The sequence below is a fragment of the Nipponia nippon genome, unplaced genomic scaffold, assembly GCF_047370975.1.
Source record: "Nipponia nippon isolate SJK-2023a ecotype South Korea unplaced genomic scaffold, ASM4737097v1 scaffold_10, whole genome shotgun sequence".
NCBI classification, from domain to species: Eukaryota; Metazoa; Chordata; class Aves; order Pelecaniformes; family Threskiornithidae; genus Nipponia; species Nipponia nippon.
In genome coordinates this window covers 10029089-10045427 of record NW_028262291.1, presented here as the reverse complement: position 1 = coordinate 10045427, position 16339 = coordinate 10029089, and the positions used below count along the sequence as shown (strand labels likewise).

The window sequence follows — 16339 nt, the reverse complement described above, 5'->3', positions numbered from 1 at the left end:
GAATTGAATAGATAAAGTCAGATGCAGAAACCTAACCACAGGAGAATAGAGAATAGCTTAGAAATAAAAAATGAACTCCAATGGTAGGGGGGGAAAAAAAAAAAATCTAGAAAAGTGTAGCAAGCAGAATAGATAGGTGAGGGAAATGGCCTAGCAACACAGCAAACAGAGCCTGCATAGTTTCCCTAGTGCTAAACTTGGACCAAAATACACCTACTGAGCTCTGAATTATAGTAGGCTTGATGTTTTTGGAGTCCATTAAAGGTAATCAGCAACTGACCCCCAAATGGAGAAAAAAAACCAACTAAACCTCCTCCCTGCCCAGGTAATAGCTGAAGATACTACAGTGTCAGAAGATGGTTTCTTGATCTAAGATCTAGTAATTGTTCCTTGAATATACACTGGCACCTTGTCAAACCACAGAGAGATACTGTCATTCAGCCCCAGTGAGAAGACCACCAGTTTTGCCCATTCTTTCTTCCTAGCACACAGGTCTAACTATCCCACAAGTCACAGACAGCAGCTTTCCCTGAAACGCAGTAAGTGACACACACTGAAACCTGCTGAAAGAGAAGGTTCCCCGTAGTCCCTACAAAATAAAAACGTGTCACTACAGAGAGGAACCAGGGTGCCTTTAAATCCTTAGTAAAATGGATAACGAATTGTTCCTTGTGCTCCAAAGCTCCCTGGCCTAAACAGATCAAGAACATCTGATGTCTTTGTAACCAGAGCCCAGCCTCTTCCACTAAACACCTCTCCCTAAAGATACTGGGTCTGCGGAGAAAGCAGCTGGCCCACCTACTTGCTCAAATGAGCTGTTCGAAGTATACTACATATACTCTAAACCTTTTACAAAATCTGTACAACATTTGCAAATGTTTCACCCCTCACCTTGAGCCTCCCATTTTTGATAGGAACAAAGAGACAACTCAATACCATTTCTTAAACTTTTCCTCTAAACATCAAAGAAACTTCTCTACATAAAATAATCTGAGCAGTACAAGGCCAGAGCTATTTTGCATCACCAGTCCAATGTCACTATCCTATTCCTAAGACAGCAAACAGAACACTGACAGCTTTCCAATTGTGTTATTTTACTTCCTTTCTCTATGAGTAGCTTCTCAACTTACACACTTATATGTGTATTTTTCCATAAAGATCAAGATGCCATCACAACATGAGAATGTATCCTCTGACATATTTCATAGATGTGCCATATCAAATCATGATGGAGAGCATATATATATATATTTCTGTTATCACATACAGGTGATACTCATAGAGAATAAATGCTTTTAAGCCACAGGGCATATATAAATACAAATTTTTCTGACTGGCAAAATGTGATAGGAAATTTAATAGTTCCCTTTGAGGCAGATTTAATAACAAATGAAATACTCAGGTTCCACTAGTCCTATTATCAGGACTTGTGATAACTTGCAAAAATTACCTGAAAAGCATGGTCACTTTTTTTAAGCCTTAGTTTGCAAATCAGTTTAAATTTTTTTTCTCAGCTGGTCCGAGATCCATGAAAGCAAAGTTGTTTTAAGAATTAGTTTTTTAACCCGTTCTACAGCTGTGGTACATCTCTCTCCATTCACTCTACGGTTGGCACACTCAAAACAAGACTGTGTTGCAGTTGTTTCAGTCTAAGCAATGCTTTATAGAGTAGGTGCATCTGATAACTCCTAAACAGACAGTACACTTTTAAATTTAATGGAGGTATTTTAATTACACTGGTATAAGAAGTGTAAAATTATTTCTAATCCACAGAATCTGTGAAAATCTCAAAATAATTTCCCAGAATTAGAAGTTTTGCAGTATACCTTCCAGAAACATTTTTGTGTGAGAGCAAAAGAAAATACTTTATTTGGCAAAAGCAGTTCTTTGGAGAAAAGCTAAGCAACAGAGTACATACTATTTAGGGATTTTTAAAGCAAGTCAGAAGATAAGTTAAAGAAAAGACACAAAATACAAGTTTTATGATCTGCTTTCTATTTCAGCCATACTGATGGTATATAATTAGAGCAGAACTTTTTACGTGATGGTTTGGCAAATAATTAGTGATTTACCATACTCCACCATGAATAGTATTTTATTTTAATGTAATTACTGCACAAGTTCAACATTTTAAAGAATAATGTCAATGACTAGTTTTCATTTTTAATATCACTACATCTGGATGAGATTGTTTCTCAACTTTCAGAAATTTCAGTGTAAATTCTTATCAGCTGTTATTACTGGGCTTAATCCTGCTAGCATTATATAGTTATTTTTTCACTTTTCCAGTTTTTTAAGTAAAACATTAATGTAATTCACCATTTTGTAACTGGGGAGAGATAGCAGTCTACAGACTCCACTATTGCGGCAAACTATTGCAACTTGCTTACTTTCAGTTATGCACCCATACTCCTAATGTGTTCACTAACTTGGATTTGAAAGAAAAAGCCATTTATCCCCAATATTATATCATTAAGTCACACTAATTCCATAGTTTTCAATCATTTTCTCATGCCTTATTTCTAACCACCAGCTGAATCCATACAAATAATGCATATAAAGTGTCACACTCAGCAGATATATAATCATCCAATAGCCTAAAAGAGCATTCCTGCAATTACTGGGTTTGGCTTATTTTATCTCCCATGTATTATGCAGATAAATAATATCTGAACAATGCTACATTAAACTTAAAATGTATGAGAGACTCAACATAAGCAATAGTGCTTAGGCTGTTAAAACTATGAGCTGATTGACACACAAACCATATTTTAGTTTTATGATGATATTCTGACACGGTGACAATAACAATTAAAAGAAAATCCACATATAAAGTCTATGTAATATACATCAGCCACAGACAATATAACAAAGTTTAAAGACCAGTAAATGTGACTCACGTTCTCAAATAATTTCCTAGCCTTTATGGCCACAGACTGTGGAGTCGGCAATGAAAGAACAAATGCATAATACACGTTTTTGTAACTTTAGCTTTTTACAGTTACTTGGGTTATTGCAACAAGAATACTCACCCTGTAGTTCAGAAACTGTAAAAACCCAGACAGGCAAAGCTCAGAATGTGTATTTTATCTATCTATTCAACCAACAAAGACAAAGACAGAATATTCTAAGGACTATATATCTAATTGATGTTCTTGGGCAGCAAGATTCAGGGCTCACCAAAACTAAGTGGAATCTTTCAAATGACTTTGAAGGAAAACATACTGGCTAGACTGGCATGGTTGTAAAATCAAAATGTTAGTGTGCTGCCTATGATTTGTAGCCTTTTTCTTAAAATCTTATTTCCTAGCTGTACATTATAAGCCAGTCTAAGCTTTCACCAAAAAAAAAAATAAAAAATTAACCTTTCTCACCAAAATGAAAATGTGAAAAATCTTGAAAATGTGATCTCATACACACCTCAGTTCAAAATGTCAGGCAAATCAATAGAATTTATTCGTAATGTATAGCACTCACAGAAACATCCATGGATTTTCAATACTGAACGTTAGCAGTATTCCATATATGTCATAATTTACACTGCTGAGCTGTCAATAAGTAATGTTGTGTAATACAACAAGCTCCAATCCTCTTCACAGTCCCTATATGGTACAACAATAGTAAAGGAATGATACTCACGTGGAAAGTCTTTGGGGTGTGTTTTTTCTGACCAGTTTCCATAAAAAGTTAGCCTGTATTTGGCAGTTCCACAGGCACAACAATCTAAAATTGGTTTGTCAGTCACACCTTCTGAGGCTGAGTCTGAAAAAGCACCAAAGTACCCATTGATAATGGTTACAACTCAAAATCAACAGATGACAGCAAAGTTGCCATAATAAATACTCCAGTAAATAATTCCGAGTTAAACATATATTTTTGTTTACTTTTAAGTTGGGGTACACTAGACTAAACTAGAACCCCGAAATACCCGGATCATATTTATAAGTGGATGTAATGATTTAAATCTACATTTTTAAATAAGAAGGCATTACTATTTCAGTTGTCCAAATTCAAAACAAGTTTGTTTCTGGTTCTTATGTGATACAGATGAAACCTCAGCTGATCTCAAAACAAAATAGGCTTGAAATTTCTGGACAGCCAAAGCATATAAATTCTCCAGTGGGATGCAATAACCAACTCCAATGCTTAGGTTTAGGAAAGGATGAAATAGCCCGGGATTCAATAAACTAAGTGCCCGAAGACTAGCTAAAAAAGTGCGAGTATCACATCTAGGGGAAGACAAGGAAGATCGTATAAGGAACAGTACATGTGATAAGGAAGAACGTAATTGAATAGGAGATCCCAAATTTGAACCTGGACAAAACTGTTCAAGGCCTCAAAATATTAGTTTGATATAATGAGTTAAGAGAAATCAAGTGGAACATGACAAGGAGGTCAGAAAATGCTTTACTTTACCTTACCTTGTTCACAAATTTTTTTGGTGAGAGAACCCTCATCTTGAAAATAAATTATGCGCTTCTGCACAATACTGGCTCTATAAAGAAAAAAGAGTTTTAAATATATTTAATCCTTAAAGGAAGAAGAGAATGCATGATAAAGTAGCAAAAGGACAGATCTGGACTGCTAAGACCTAGGCGTATTTCCCTCTTTTGACAATACACATACACAATACAGGACTACAGATAGGATACTTTTATTTCAACTTGCATTTGAATTTTATTATATTTTACAGAAACACAAAATGTTATTACCTTTAGAGAAGTAATCATAGTCACATGGTGAGGATCTGTACTCTTGAAATGCATGACGGTCAACTGACTATTCAGTATTTCAATCAAATCTCATATTAAAATACTGACATTATATTCAATTTCAGAAAAATAGCACAGCTAAAGCAAGCAGCTGTTTGTAGGAAATTACATGACATTCTGAAGACATAAATACTTCTGATATATGACAGCAATTTGGTGCAAATATCATGTAAAACATAAGTTGGAAAAAGAGCTATCATAAGCTAAAGTCTTTAAAAGCAATTCAAAGGTTCCAAAAGACAAGCCACCTTAAAATTAATTAAATCTAGAATACTTTATTAAGACTTACAGTTCAAACAAAATGTAAGTTTATAAGCCTCAGTTTAGTGGGGGACAGGGAGGTTGAATCTTAAAATGATACAGGGAAAACCAGCAATTTTATTTTTTACAGCTGGAATTGTACAGCTGAAATTTAGCTGATTTTTAGCCTCCCATATGAGAGACCATAAATTGAATTTTTCATCAAAGATCTTCAAGTCAGCAAAGCACCAAGCCCAAGTTCTTCTTGCAGACTGGTATAACCACCATATGGTAAATGTCAAAACCAATAATCAACTGGAAAATACGTTCAAATGGCTCAGGTGAGCCCTTTCAGTCCTAAAGAAACTTAACTAGCTTCTCCAACCATTTTTTAATTATAAAAAATTTAATTCACGTGTAAACTTTATCTTCTTTCTATAAGAAAACAGAATTTGGTTAAATTAAAAGAAATTCTTTGAACGGAGAGTTTTCTGAGGAGAACATGCTTTGGGAGCTGGCATTCTTTGTTTACCAGTAAGGGAGCACATTCTTCTAGCAACATTTTGTACCATCATTTGTATTTAAAACTCTAAATACCAAGGGCCAGATTTTTGTCTTACCTCAACTTTACAGTCAAATAATTACCTTGATCTCACTGGAGTTATTCCTCACTCATATCAGTTGAAGTGAGAAGAAAAATAAGACTATATATGCTTAGAATTGTTGTGGTAGTGATGTAAACCTTTCTTTGACAATGTCCCACCCCATAAAATTATCAAAAATAAAATGCAATTTTACTGTGCTTTCTTTGCCAAGATACAAGGTTAGAGTAGGATAGGGAGGAATCCTTTATTACACATTATAAAGCAGCTGGAAGAATAACTGGGTTTTGTAAACCTCTTAAAGCTAGACCAAACTGGAAAGGGTGCAGAAACTACAGCTTGCTCTCATCCTTACTAGGGCTGGCATCTTCTAAAGAAGATGTGGTAAAGGACAATACAGGCAACCAACCAAGGCTGTGAAAAAACAGCATGAAACAGAAGAGCAAGACTGACCTTTACTAAAAGCAAGGGCATGATCTGCCAGTATTTGGTGAAGGGGAACTCCTAGGCCTCATCTTTGTAAGGCAGCGTTTACACTAGGGATAAATATGAGCCTGTAGCAAATAACAGAAAGTGAATGAAACCTAGAGTTAGTTAAATCTGTCTTTTATTAATATGAGAACTATCATGGGACAATTTAAATGGTGCCAGAAGAGACTGACCGAGTGTGTGAGAAGCAGAATGAAAGCTTTCTGAGAAATCATTTTCAGGGTTTCTAACAAACAAAACCACCAAAACAACTCCTAGCAAGAATATGAGCCCAATGGCCAGCCTGTGACAGTGGCATGTTACCTTAGTTTTGCCAGCCTTTGCATTCGAAACCAAAGACAGCTTTAAAGATTTTTTGGATGCTACACTTCAATCGGGAACCAATACTTTCACACAGACTCAATGAAACACGTACAATTTTTGATACACAATCAATCATGGTTTTTCAAACACTGTACCATAAAACTGGAAAACAGTCATGTAGGATGATGAGTAAAATGTGAAGTAACAGCAACCTGAGCTGAAATGTACATGCATCATCGCAACTCATGTATTGTCAAGATGCTTTAATTTCTTATACACTGGCCAGTTACCAGCAGCCATCTTCCAGGATTGATACTAGGGCCCCTAGCATCTTCACTGATGTCCTGGATGAGGGCGTAGAATGCAACCTCAACGAGTTTGCTGATAATACTAAACAGGGGGAGCAGCTGACATGCTGGAGGGTAAGGCTACTATTTAGACAGGCAGATCCCAACAGACATGAGAAATGGGTTGGCATGAACCCCATGAAAAGCCAAGGCAAAGTCTTGCACGTAGGATGGAATAATGCAGTTACAACAATACAGTACAGGGCATCTGCTAGCCAGAAAAGGTCTGCAGAAAAGGCCTTGGCGATCCTGGTGGACAAGCTGACCATGAGCCAGCAGCATGCCACTGCAGCCAGACACCAGCCTCCTGGGTGGTTTCAGCAAAAGCGGAGCAACACAGTCAAGGAATGTGATTTCTTCCCCTCCATTTGGTACTTGAGAGACCACATCTGGAGTATTACAGCCAGTTTTGGGCTGCCCAGTTAGAGAAAGACATTGCATTACTACAGAAAGTCCAGTGAAGGGCCATCAAGATGATTAGAGGAATGGAGTCTGAGGAGAGACTGAGAGAACTGGGTTCACTCAGTCTAAAGAAGAAAATGCAAAGGAAGGATCTTACTGCTTGTTGTCTTCAACTACCTATCAGAAAGATACAGAAGAGGTAGAGCCCAGAGGCCTCTCAGTAATGCACAGTGGTAGGATGCAAGGCAACAGGCAAGTGGGGACACAAGAAATGCCATGCAGGTACGAGGAAAATCTTTCTTACCACGAGGATGGTCTAAAGTGATCAAACACTAGAACAGGCTGCCTAGACAGCTTGTGCAATCTCTACCCCTGGAGATATTCAAAACAGAGACATCCCTGAGCAACCTACTCAACCTACCTGATGTAACAGCACCTACTTCAAGCAGGCAGGTAGACTAAATGACTTCCAGAGGTCACTTCCAACCTAAATTATTCCATGATCCTGTGCTTTAAATACCACTTTAAAGAACAAGTTTTCCAAAGCCTACTCGAAAAAAAAAAAAAAAAAAACCACCCCAATCAAAAAACCCAAACACTTAGAAAATCCAAACAAACAAGAAATCAGCTGCTTGATAAAGGAGCTCCCAAATCTGCAGATAACAAAGATAATATGAGTACTTAATTTCAGAAGCAGTTATTTTAGAAATAAAATGTAGAAAGATTGTTTGAAGCCTGAAGTGTACTTATATTATTCTTTTTGCTGCAGTTAGCTTGTCACTGTGAAATGTCAAGGGAACAGTTCCTTTTCTAACAACAAAAGCTTCACAGCTTTCTGAGTCATTGTCTCTTCAGCTGTGTTTGAAATTATATATGGAGCCAATAATCTAAACAGGAGTTCTGTTACTGATTCCAAGTGGAACAGGATTGGTATATTAGATGGCTAACACTGAAAGCAGGCACAGAACTTCACAAATACTCAGACAGAAACAACATTAAATTAATTGTAAAATATTCACTGTTTTAATAATCAGCTTCTAGATTGAAGACAGACCAAAGTATCTTATCAGTGTATTTACTTAGCTTTTAACACTACCTTTTGTTCCCCCCCCCCCCTTTTTTTTTTGACATGATTTATTCCTCTATAAAAGTTCTGATTTGGACTAAAGATTTTTTCAGTTTTGAGGCTTACAAAACCAGCTTAAAAATGTAATGGCTAACTTTTACAGAGAGCTAAGAAAGCTCTTAAGACTTTACACAAGGTACACATCTGCTTAGTCTGTATAAATCCTTCCTGCCACTTCCAACATCCAGTGCTGTCTGAACTTTATGGGAAGGGGAGATCCTATTGCTTTCCCCTATGTATTAACACATTTAAGTGGATCTTTAATTGACTTATTTCTCTCTTTGACTGTCAGCATACCATGGAATTAAAAAGAAAAAGGAAACAAATATGACTCCAAAAATCTCTTTGTTTCCCATTATCTTCAAAGTGATGCTTCTGGATTTGTGTTAAAGTTTTTCCATTACCAAACTATGGAGCAAAACCTTATGTTACAGGCATATATACACCTAGCAGCACCTGTTTTTATTTAAAAAAAAAAACTCCTAAAAATGTTACTTATTATTTGTGTTTTGTAGTTCTCTCAGCAAAATCAAGGAATATCTGGCAGCTTCTCTAATATTTGTTTTGGCAATACTACTTGAGAACATTGTAGGTTGGATACAAGCAGGTCGGAGTCTCTGTCCTGTCTCAGTTTGGTCAGACCACATCTGAGCATGAGGGGAGTGAGACCTGCCCTGAAAGACTTCCCTGGAATAAGAAGGTCCCTCTCCAGCACAGTTCCACAATGATTGTACCTTCCTGCTGTGAAAAGCTCTACCAGAGTCACAAAAATTGCATTTGGGATATTAACAAACAGGAAACATCATAAACCATAAAAATTCAGAGCAGCCTTGGGAATGTTCCAAGTCATACCAGTAACAGAGGTGGGATTTTTTTTTTCTTTCTTTCATAGAAACAGCTTTAGATCATCCTCCTTACTCTTTTTGTCAAATCCTAGCATCAACAGAAATACACTTAATTTAAAATCCCTCTGTGGGTGTAATGATGTGACAAAAGAAGTAAGGAAGAGGATCTATAAGAATTGTTTCTATGACATTTTTTAAGCTTACATTAAAATCACTAAGTACAATATTAGAGTTATATTTTAATAAAACAGGCTTTGCCAGAGCTGGTGAGGATAGCCCAAGTTTCACCTGTATATTGAGAAATAATCACAAACTACTGGATTGCAGATAAGAAACTACTTCTGCTCTATATTACTTATGAGTTAACTTTGTCTTGCTCTTCCATCCATCAAAATTATTTTCTTTAATTATTCTACGCTTTTCTGATTTAATTACATTCTTATGAGTTGTTTCCCACCCCAGAAAATTACCAAGAACAATTATACTTAACAGGGTGTTAAGTTTGTTTGCTTTTTTGGTTTTGTTGTCTTTTGGAGAGAAAGAATTTCTAAATGTACCATTAACCTTAGCACTAGAAAGTGAGGCGAAAACTACGTATTTACATCTACTGTAATTTCGTTGGTGCTAGTGGATTTCATAATTCTAATAATTCTAATTCAGGATGTTCTCATTTTATTTCCTCCAATGTTGTCTTAGAAAAAAACAGCTCTATGTTTCAGTCAAGAACTTACAAGGGTCAGGAAATGTGCAAACTTCCAGAAGTTTACCAACATAATTTACTTCTCTTTCTAATATTTAGGAGACTCTTATTAAAAATAAATTAAAATTCCTCTGAAAGCATATACAACCCTTTAGCCATTAGATGCCAAGCAATTTTTTCACTGGTAGGGTATTTGACAACTACATTCTTCAAAATAATTTCCAACTAGGAAACTGTGCTCAGTCTCACCAAAGAACAAGCTCCATCTACACAGAATCTAATTTTGTCATCAGCCATCACTGACAAGGATCAGTACTATTAAAAACTTGCATGAAATAATTTCTTTCTTGATGCCTAACTTAGGAGCTAACACAGCTGGTGTGGTTTTTTATTGTTTTGTGGGTTTTGTTTGTTTGTTTGTTTGTTTAAGTATGTTGTTAACACTGTTTGAGCAAACCAACCAGACTTGATATGTGATGTCGGATGAAACACGGTAATATTAATATGAAGTTTATCAATGTTGCCATAATTCAACATTTACATCCCTGCACAGGATAAGTGCCTTTTCTCTAATAGATTAGTCAGATGAAAAACAAAAGCTGCTCACTTCTAAAAAATTCAGTGCATGCATATACACCAGAATATCCTTCTTCAGTTTTATTTTTCAACATTTCACCCATACTGTCAGAAAACGTAGCTGAGAGAAACCCCACAAGAAGAGCAAAGTACTCGAAAGTTGTCTTACAAATTTGCTCTAGCTTCAAAATCCTTTTGGTTGTCCTTCATATCATACTTGGGTCTACCATCATACACATACACAGGAGCTCACTGACTTCAGGACTGATTTGGCCATCATACATAATACAACAAAAAGCTCTAAGGGAAAACACAATTATATATGCTGCTAACTTGTATTTGTCCTCAGAAAATCTCTCTGTTCCTTGCTTGAATGGCCACAAGACATAAATATTAAATCTAAAATCTTCAGGATAAAAACTCATACTGACAAAATCATTTCTGACATGTATACTACACCTATTACTTGGGGAAAAAAAAAAAAAAAAAAAAAACAAAGGCAAAAAAGATGAAAGAATGAGTTTGTCTAGGACTCGAGAAAATTTCACAGTGCTTAAAGCCCATTGCTATTCATGGGCTGTATCTTCACCAGGTATTTTGCTAGCCACCGTTTTTTGTAGCAAGTACCATCTCCATGAATTTCAAAACTAAAGCATTATAAATTATATATATAACAAATCCTAAAATCAAAATGAAAAATAAAAACAAAAAATAAAACTTACCAAGCATTGTTTTATTTCTGCTTAAAAGGTCTATGCAACCTGTATGACACTCACCCACTTGCACAGGGAACTCAAAAGACTTGATTCCCCTCTGGGTATTCAAGAGAAACAAGAAAAGAAAGAGGCAACCATGCCCCCATTTTCAGTCTGTAGCCTGCTTTACCTGCTATGGCAGGATGCGGCAGAAAACAAACCACGCAGGCAAAGGTGACATTTCAAACCCTCCCACATGTGCTACTCTTCACCAGTGCTCAAGTTCCTTGCTGTCACTATGTGACCTCTCTTGGTTTTGCCGTTATTGCACAGCAAGTGTGGACAACTCTAACACAGTAAAAAGTATATTTGCCCTTTTACAATATTTCTTTTAATCTTTATATCCTACACATATTCCCCTCCCCTCCTGAGCCACCTTCCCCCAACTCCAGGTTGGGGAGTTACAATAAAAAAAAATATTTTGGCATACTGTATCAAAAAACCAAAATAAGTTAAACATCAGCATGAGTACCCAGTTAATGAAGCTTGAAAAAATTCCCCAAAACTTCAGAAAAATTGTTCTAAACCTTTAATATTTTTAGGGGATTCAGGAAGGAAGTAAGAGAATTCGTAGATAAAAACAAAAATATCAGAGCTGTCATTCTCCAACTATTGTTTTGGTAGAGGTGTCAACTAACAATATACTGAAGTTATATTTTAATAAGTAAATTATTTGCTTGTACAGACAAAAATCGTATGTCAAGAGCAACATCCTAACCAGGTCCACTCACTTGTAAAATACTGATTACTAGGTATTCAGTAGCAGTAATCCAAAATTGGAATAAAGTATTTGATGTTTTTAAATCCAGAAAAATCTTCACCTCGTTTCAGCAGACAGGAGCCTGACGGTTAAAGCACCACAATTAACAGAACAAATTAACAGCCACTGAAACTAAGCTAACTTGATTTGGTATTGAAATGCTTAATACTACTTCTTAAAAGAGACCTTAATATTATGAACGTATTTGCCTAGGGAAGTTTAATTTTGATGCAGTACCTTTAGTACTTGAGGTCAAGTCTAACACCACAAATCCACTGGAACTGGAACCATCAGAAGAAGAGACTTGCAATTCCTTAGTGCAGCTAAGACACAAGTTTCAAATTTCAAGAATTAATACCTGTTAAAACTGAATCTCTTCTACCTGGGCTTTTCTAAGAGCTTTCGCTGACAGCTGAGACTGCAGCCTACTGAACATTCAGACAGCTAATGACAGGAGATACTGGTTGTTTATGCTGAAAGATATGAGTGCAGAGAAATGAAAGAAAAGACCATTAAAGATAAAAGGGTTGAGATCCGTAACTTTTCCACTTTTCTTATTCTGAAGGGACAGTATATGGGAAGAAGGCACGATCAAATTGTATTTGAGAGATAGCTGAAAGACCACCCTGCTCATACAACACAGAATTACCAAACAATGATCAAAGTAATCCATGAAATTATTCTACGTCATTAGGGAGGTTTTCACCAAGCTTCTCCTTATTCTTTGTTCAACATCTGCTGCAACAGGTTTGTGGCTGAGGACAGCATTGGGGTGGTGCCTCTAGTTCACGCAATTGTTCTGGTTGCAAAAATTAGTTGCTGTAAGGATTTATAGCAAATATTGTTGCAAAACTTTGGTACACAGATTTTTGGAGAATGCAATAGCAGGGAACCTGTACAGCAGGGCTTTTGTGCTTCCTCTTTCAGCCCTAAAAATGACAAATTCAATACAACCTTCTTGTGTCTGACTAGCTGCCACACCAGTAGCACTGGTAGCAGTTTTGCTACAACAGATCAAAAAAACAAGCTGGCCCCAGTAACCTATGAATACATAAAAATAGCAATACCAGAACTGTGCTCTTCAGTCTATGTTTGGGAATGCTTAGCAGCTGCTTGGACAATACAAAAATGAAATATTCGCATGTACTGCCCCTATCATGATGCAAATAAGATGTCTCCTTTAAAGTATACTCTGCCAGAAAGCACAGAGCTTCCAATACTTCTGTTGCTCTATGGACATTAATATTAACAAACCACAGATTAGCCTCAGGAACTTTCAGTAACCTGATCTCTTTTATTGTGCCCTAATCAATATGGGAACAGAAGGCCAATGCCCAATCATTTACAAACAACACGTACACATGGGATTGAGGAAGATTTTGAAGGATTTCAATACAAAGTTACAGCACAAATCACCCTTGGTTCACTGGTGGAATTTCAAAGTATATTGACAGAAACAGTGCTCAGGGCATGCATACGTTGAACCTGAATGGGACAACATACAAGGAACACTCTAAGCAGGTCACCCTGGCAAACAGACTACAGCAATCCTTGAAGTTTAAAGACAACAAAAGGCTGGGTCAATTGTAATTTTACCTGATTCAGATTACTGTGTGAAGAGAACACGATACTGGATGTTTGACTAGGTTAGGAGAAGGTAAAGGCTGGGTGACAGAGTCATTTTTGAATAAGGATTGGTGCAAAAGAGATTTATAAGCATGGGAATTGCCACGTGGATCAGTTGTGCATTAGGCATCTAAAGGCTCAAAGCAGTAAGAATCAGGAAGCTGAATGGGATGATAAGGTATATTCAGCATCTAAAGCAGCAGACGACCTGGGACATATGAAGTAAACAGTAATGGCTGTTACTAGGGCACAGCAGAAACAAAAGGACCAAAAAAGTAAATAGAGAAAGAAGAATTGCTGAGCACGCTACATGAAAATCAGAAAAATATTCTTAGGGTTACAGAAATAGCAATGTTGAAAGGTGCAGAAACAGGTGTTAGGAAATGGATCAAAAATTGTCCAAGATATGCACAGAAAAGGCAAGAGCAGCCTAGTCGTATCTCTCTGTTGCAGCAGTGGGTTGTCAGACTGTGGATGTGATTACATGTAGATTATATACATTAGCTTCCCAAAACAGGCTGGGGTAATGAAACTCCTTGGAAGCGACCGATGCCTTCTCAACGTGATTTGAAGCCTTTTCTATAAAACAACATATAGCATCAGGGAGAGGGGAAAAAACCCTATAGTATCAAGAAGCCTTTTGCCTCTGTGGGGCTCCTGAAGCCTTGTTGACCCAGATAAAGGTCATCATGTCATGGAGGAAGTGATTACAACTATGCTTAAAGGATCAGGGATTAAGCAAAAGCTACACAGTCTGTATCTCCCTCAATCATCAGGACAAGGAGATCACATGAATAGAACTATTAAAGGAGCATTGTGAACAGTAGTAAGTAGTAATGAAAAGGATTAAGATGATAAATTACCCTTCATATTAGCAGCTTTGAGAAGCAGGCATATACTAGGAACTGGAATCCAGCCCTACCGAAGTTTTATTTGGAAGAAAAGGGGCAGTTAATTAGATTCTTAACTTCATTAGAAACACTGACAGGGAGATGTTTTAACGTGGATAATTGAGATACACAAAGCGCGATTAGAGATACCGGAGGAAACAGAGCAAGGGATCAGGCATTGTAGAGACGAACAGAGGTGCTCCTTCAGATATGTGTATGGGAAATAGGTGAATTGATTATGTGTTTGAGACTGACACCCAAACACTGCAATTTAAACTTTTCCAATAGGTGGTTTGGATTTCGAAACTGAAGCAACAGGGAAAACAAATCTCCTGATCTTCAAAACAAAAACATAAGGTATACCTATCTGACTTTGCTTTTTATAGCAGGCAGTCATTTGCTCCCACCAAACATTTACACAGAAAAAGAGACAGAAAAAGTACATGCTTTGAAAATTAAAAACATACAATTATCAGATACACTGATGTGGAGGGTGTTTTGAAAACCTAGATGTGCCCTGCAATCTTATGCTGCTGCTGATTGTGAGATGACACTCTGTTGAGGACTGACCTTCTACTGAAATCAATTACCAACTTCAGTTTCACTTAATCAGAAGAGAATCACAGCCTGAATTTCTTCTGATGCATGAGTAGCCACTGGAAAACTACAAAATTATAAGGACAGCACTTAAAACTTTATTTTTGCTGAGCCAAGTTGCTTACTGATAAAGACAATGCAGAAAACACTTATTTGAGTATTGGTGAAATTTGTCTCCTCTTCATGAGTTTAGCTTTATTTTACTTACTCGCCTGAACAAATTTAGTACTTCGTGAGTAGAACTACGTGTGGCAGAAATATAGACTACTACTATAAAACTGGCAAGAATGAAGAGCTGTTTGTGTTTCTTCACTACATTGAAGACAGTGTTTTGTCCATGATTTACTCACAGAAATTAGATAAATGCCTGTTCATTAGTATTTGTTATCTAAAGTAACTCTGATGAACAAGAGAATTGCTTTATGAACTGTCATGAAATGGTGGTACCTCATTACATGGCATCATCTTTGCAGCGTGGAACATTTTTCTTTTTTGTATACGAGTTCATTGTCTCCTCATGTATTTACTTCAGCAAACCATTGCAAGGCATGAGAGAGCACACCTTTTTTTCTACGTACAGAACAAGCGTATATACCATTTTCAGAGAAATCTATGGGAAGAAACATTATGATAGGTAATCTGTAGAACTTAAACGAGTTGTTGGTACATATTAAGGGTATACACTACCCTTAGTGTATACACTGTATATGTATAGCTACATACACTGTCTGTGCAGTGAGCAAGCATCAAGCTTATCATCCTCCTAATGAACAGAGCTGATTCCCTCTTTAGACCCAGGCTGCTATGTCTGCAAGCCTACCCTTTCTGCAGCAAATGAAAACCCAGAAACCATTAAAGAAATCAAGTGTGCTTTCTGGTGCACTGCAAGACTTTAAACTACATTCTGCTGAAGCAGTGAACTGATCGAGCAACAAATCCGTTTCTTCAGGAAAGCAGCGCAAAAAGCATTCAGAGTGTTCTTGTCCAGATAGCAAAGATGCTTAATGCATATCTAATCACACAGAAAAGATAGAAAAAGTGGGTACCTAATTACTGCAAGAAAAAAAAAAAAGAACGGCCCACCCAATTGTTGGCTGAATTTAGTATTTCAATCCTTTCACAAATCCCTTAAAAAAATTGTCAAACCAGATAAGTAGAAAGACAACAAGAATCAATTCAACAGGCAGTTTACACGAAGAGCAATTCCTTTTCTAGGTGGTATTTTCTTTTCATAATTTCTAAAGAATTACAATAATAAATGTAGCTGCCCCTTTAAGGAAACAAATCAGAATCGATTTTGTGGTGCTTC

General features: G+C 36.8%; 1 protein-coding gene across 1 annotated transcript in view; it reads right to left on the bottom strand.

Moving 5' to 3' along the window:
- Positions 1–16339, bottom strand: part of SPON1 (spondin 1) — a 201649-nt gene that overhangs the window by 131234 nt on the left and 54076 nt on the right. The window contains exons 4-5 of the mRNA XM_009461422.2: positions 4422–4495; positions 3640–3762 (exon numbers count right to left, since the gene is read on the bottom strand). Of these exons, the coding sequence (XP_009459697.1) occupies positions 3640–3762; positions 4422–4495 (197 nt within the window). The remainder of the gene's footprint in view (positions 1–3639; positions 3763–4421; positions 4496–16339) is intronic.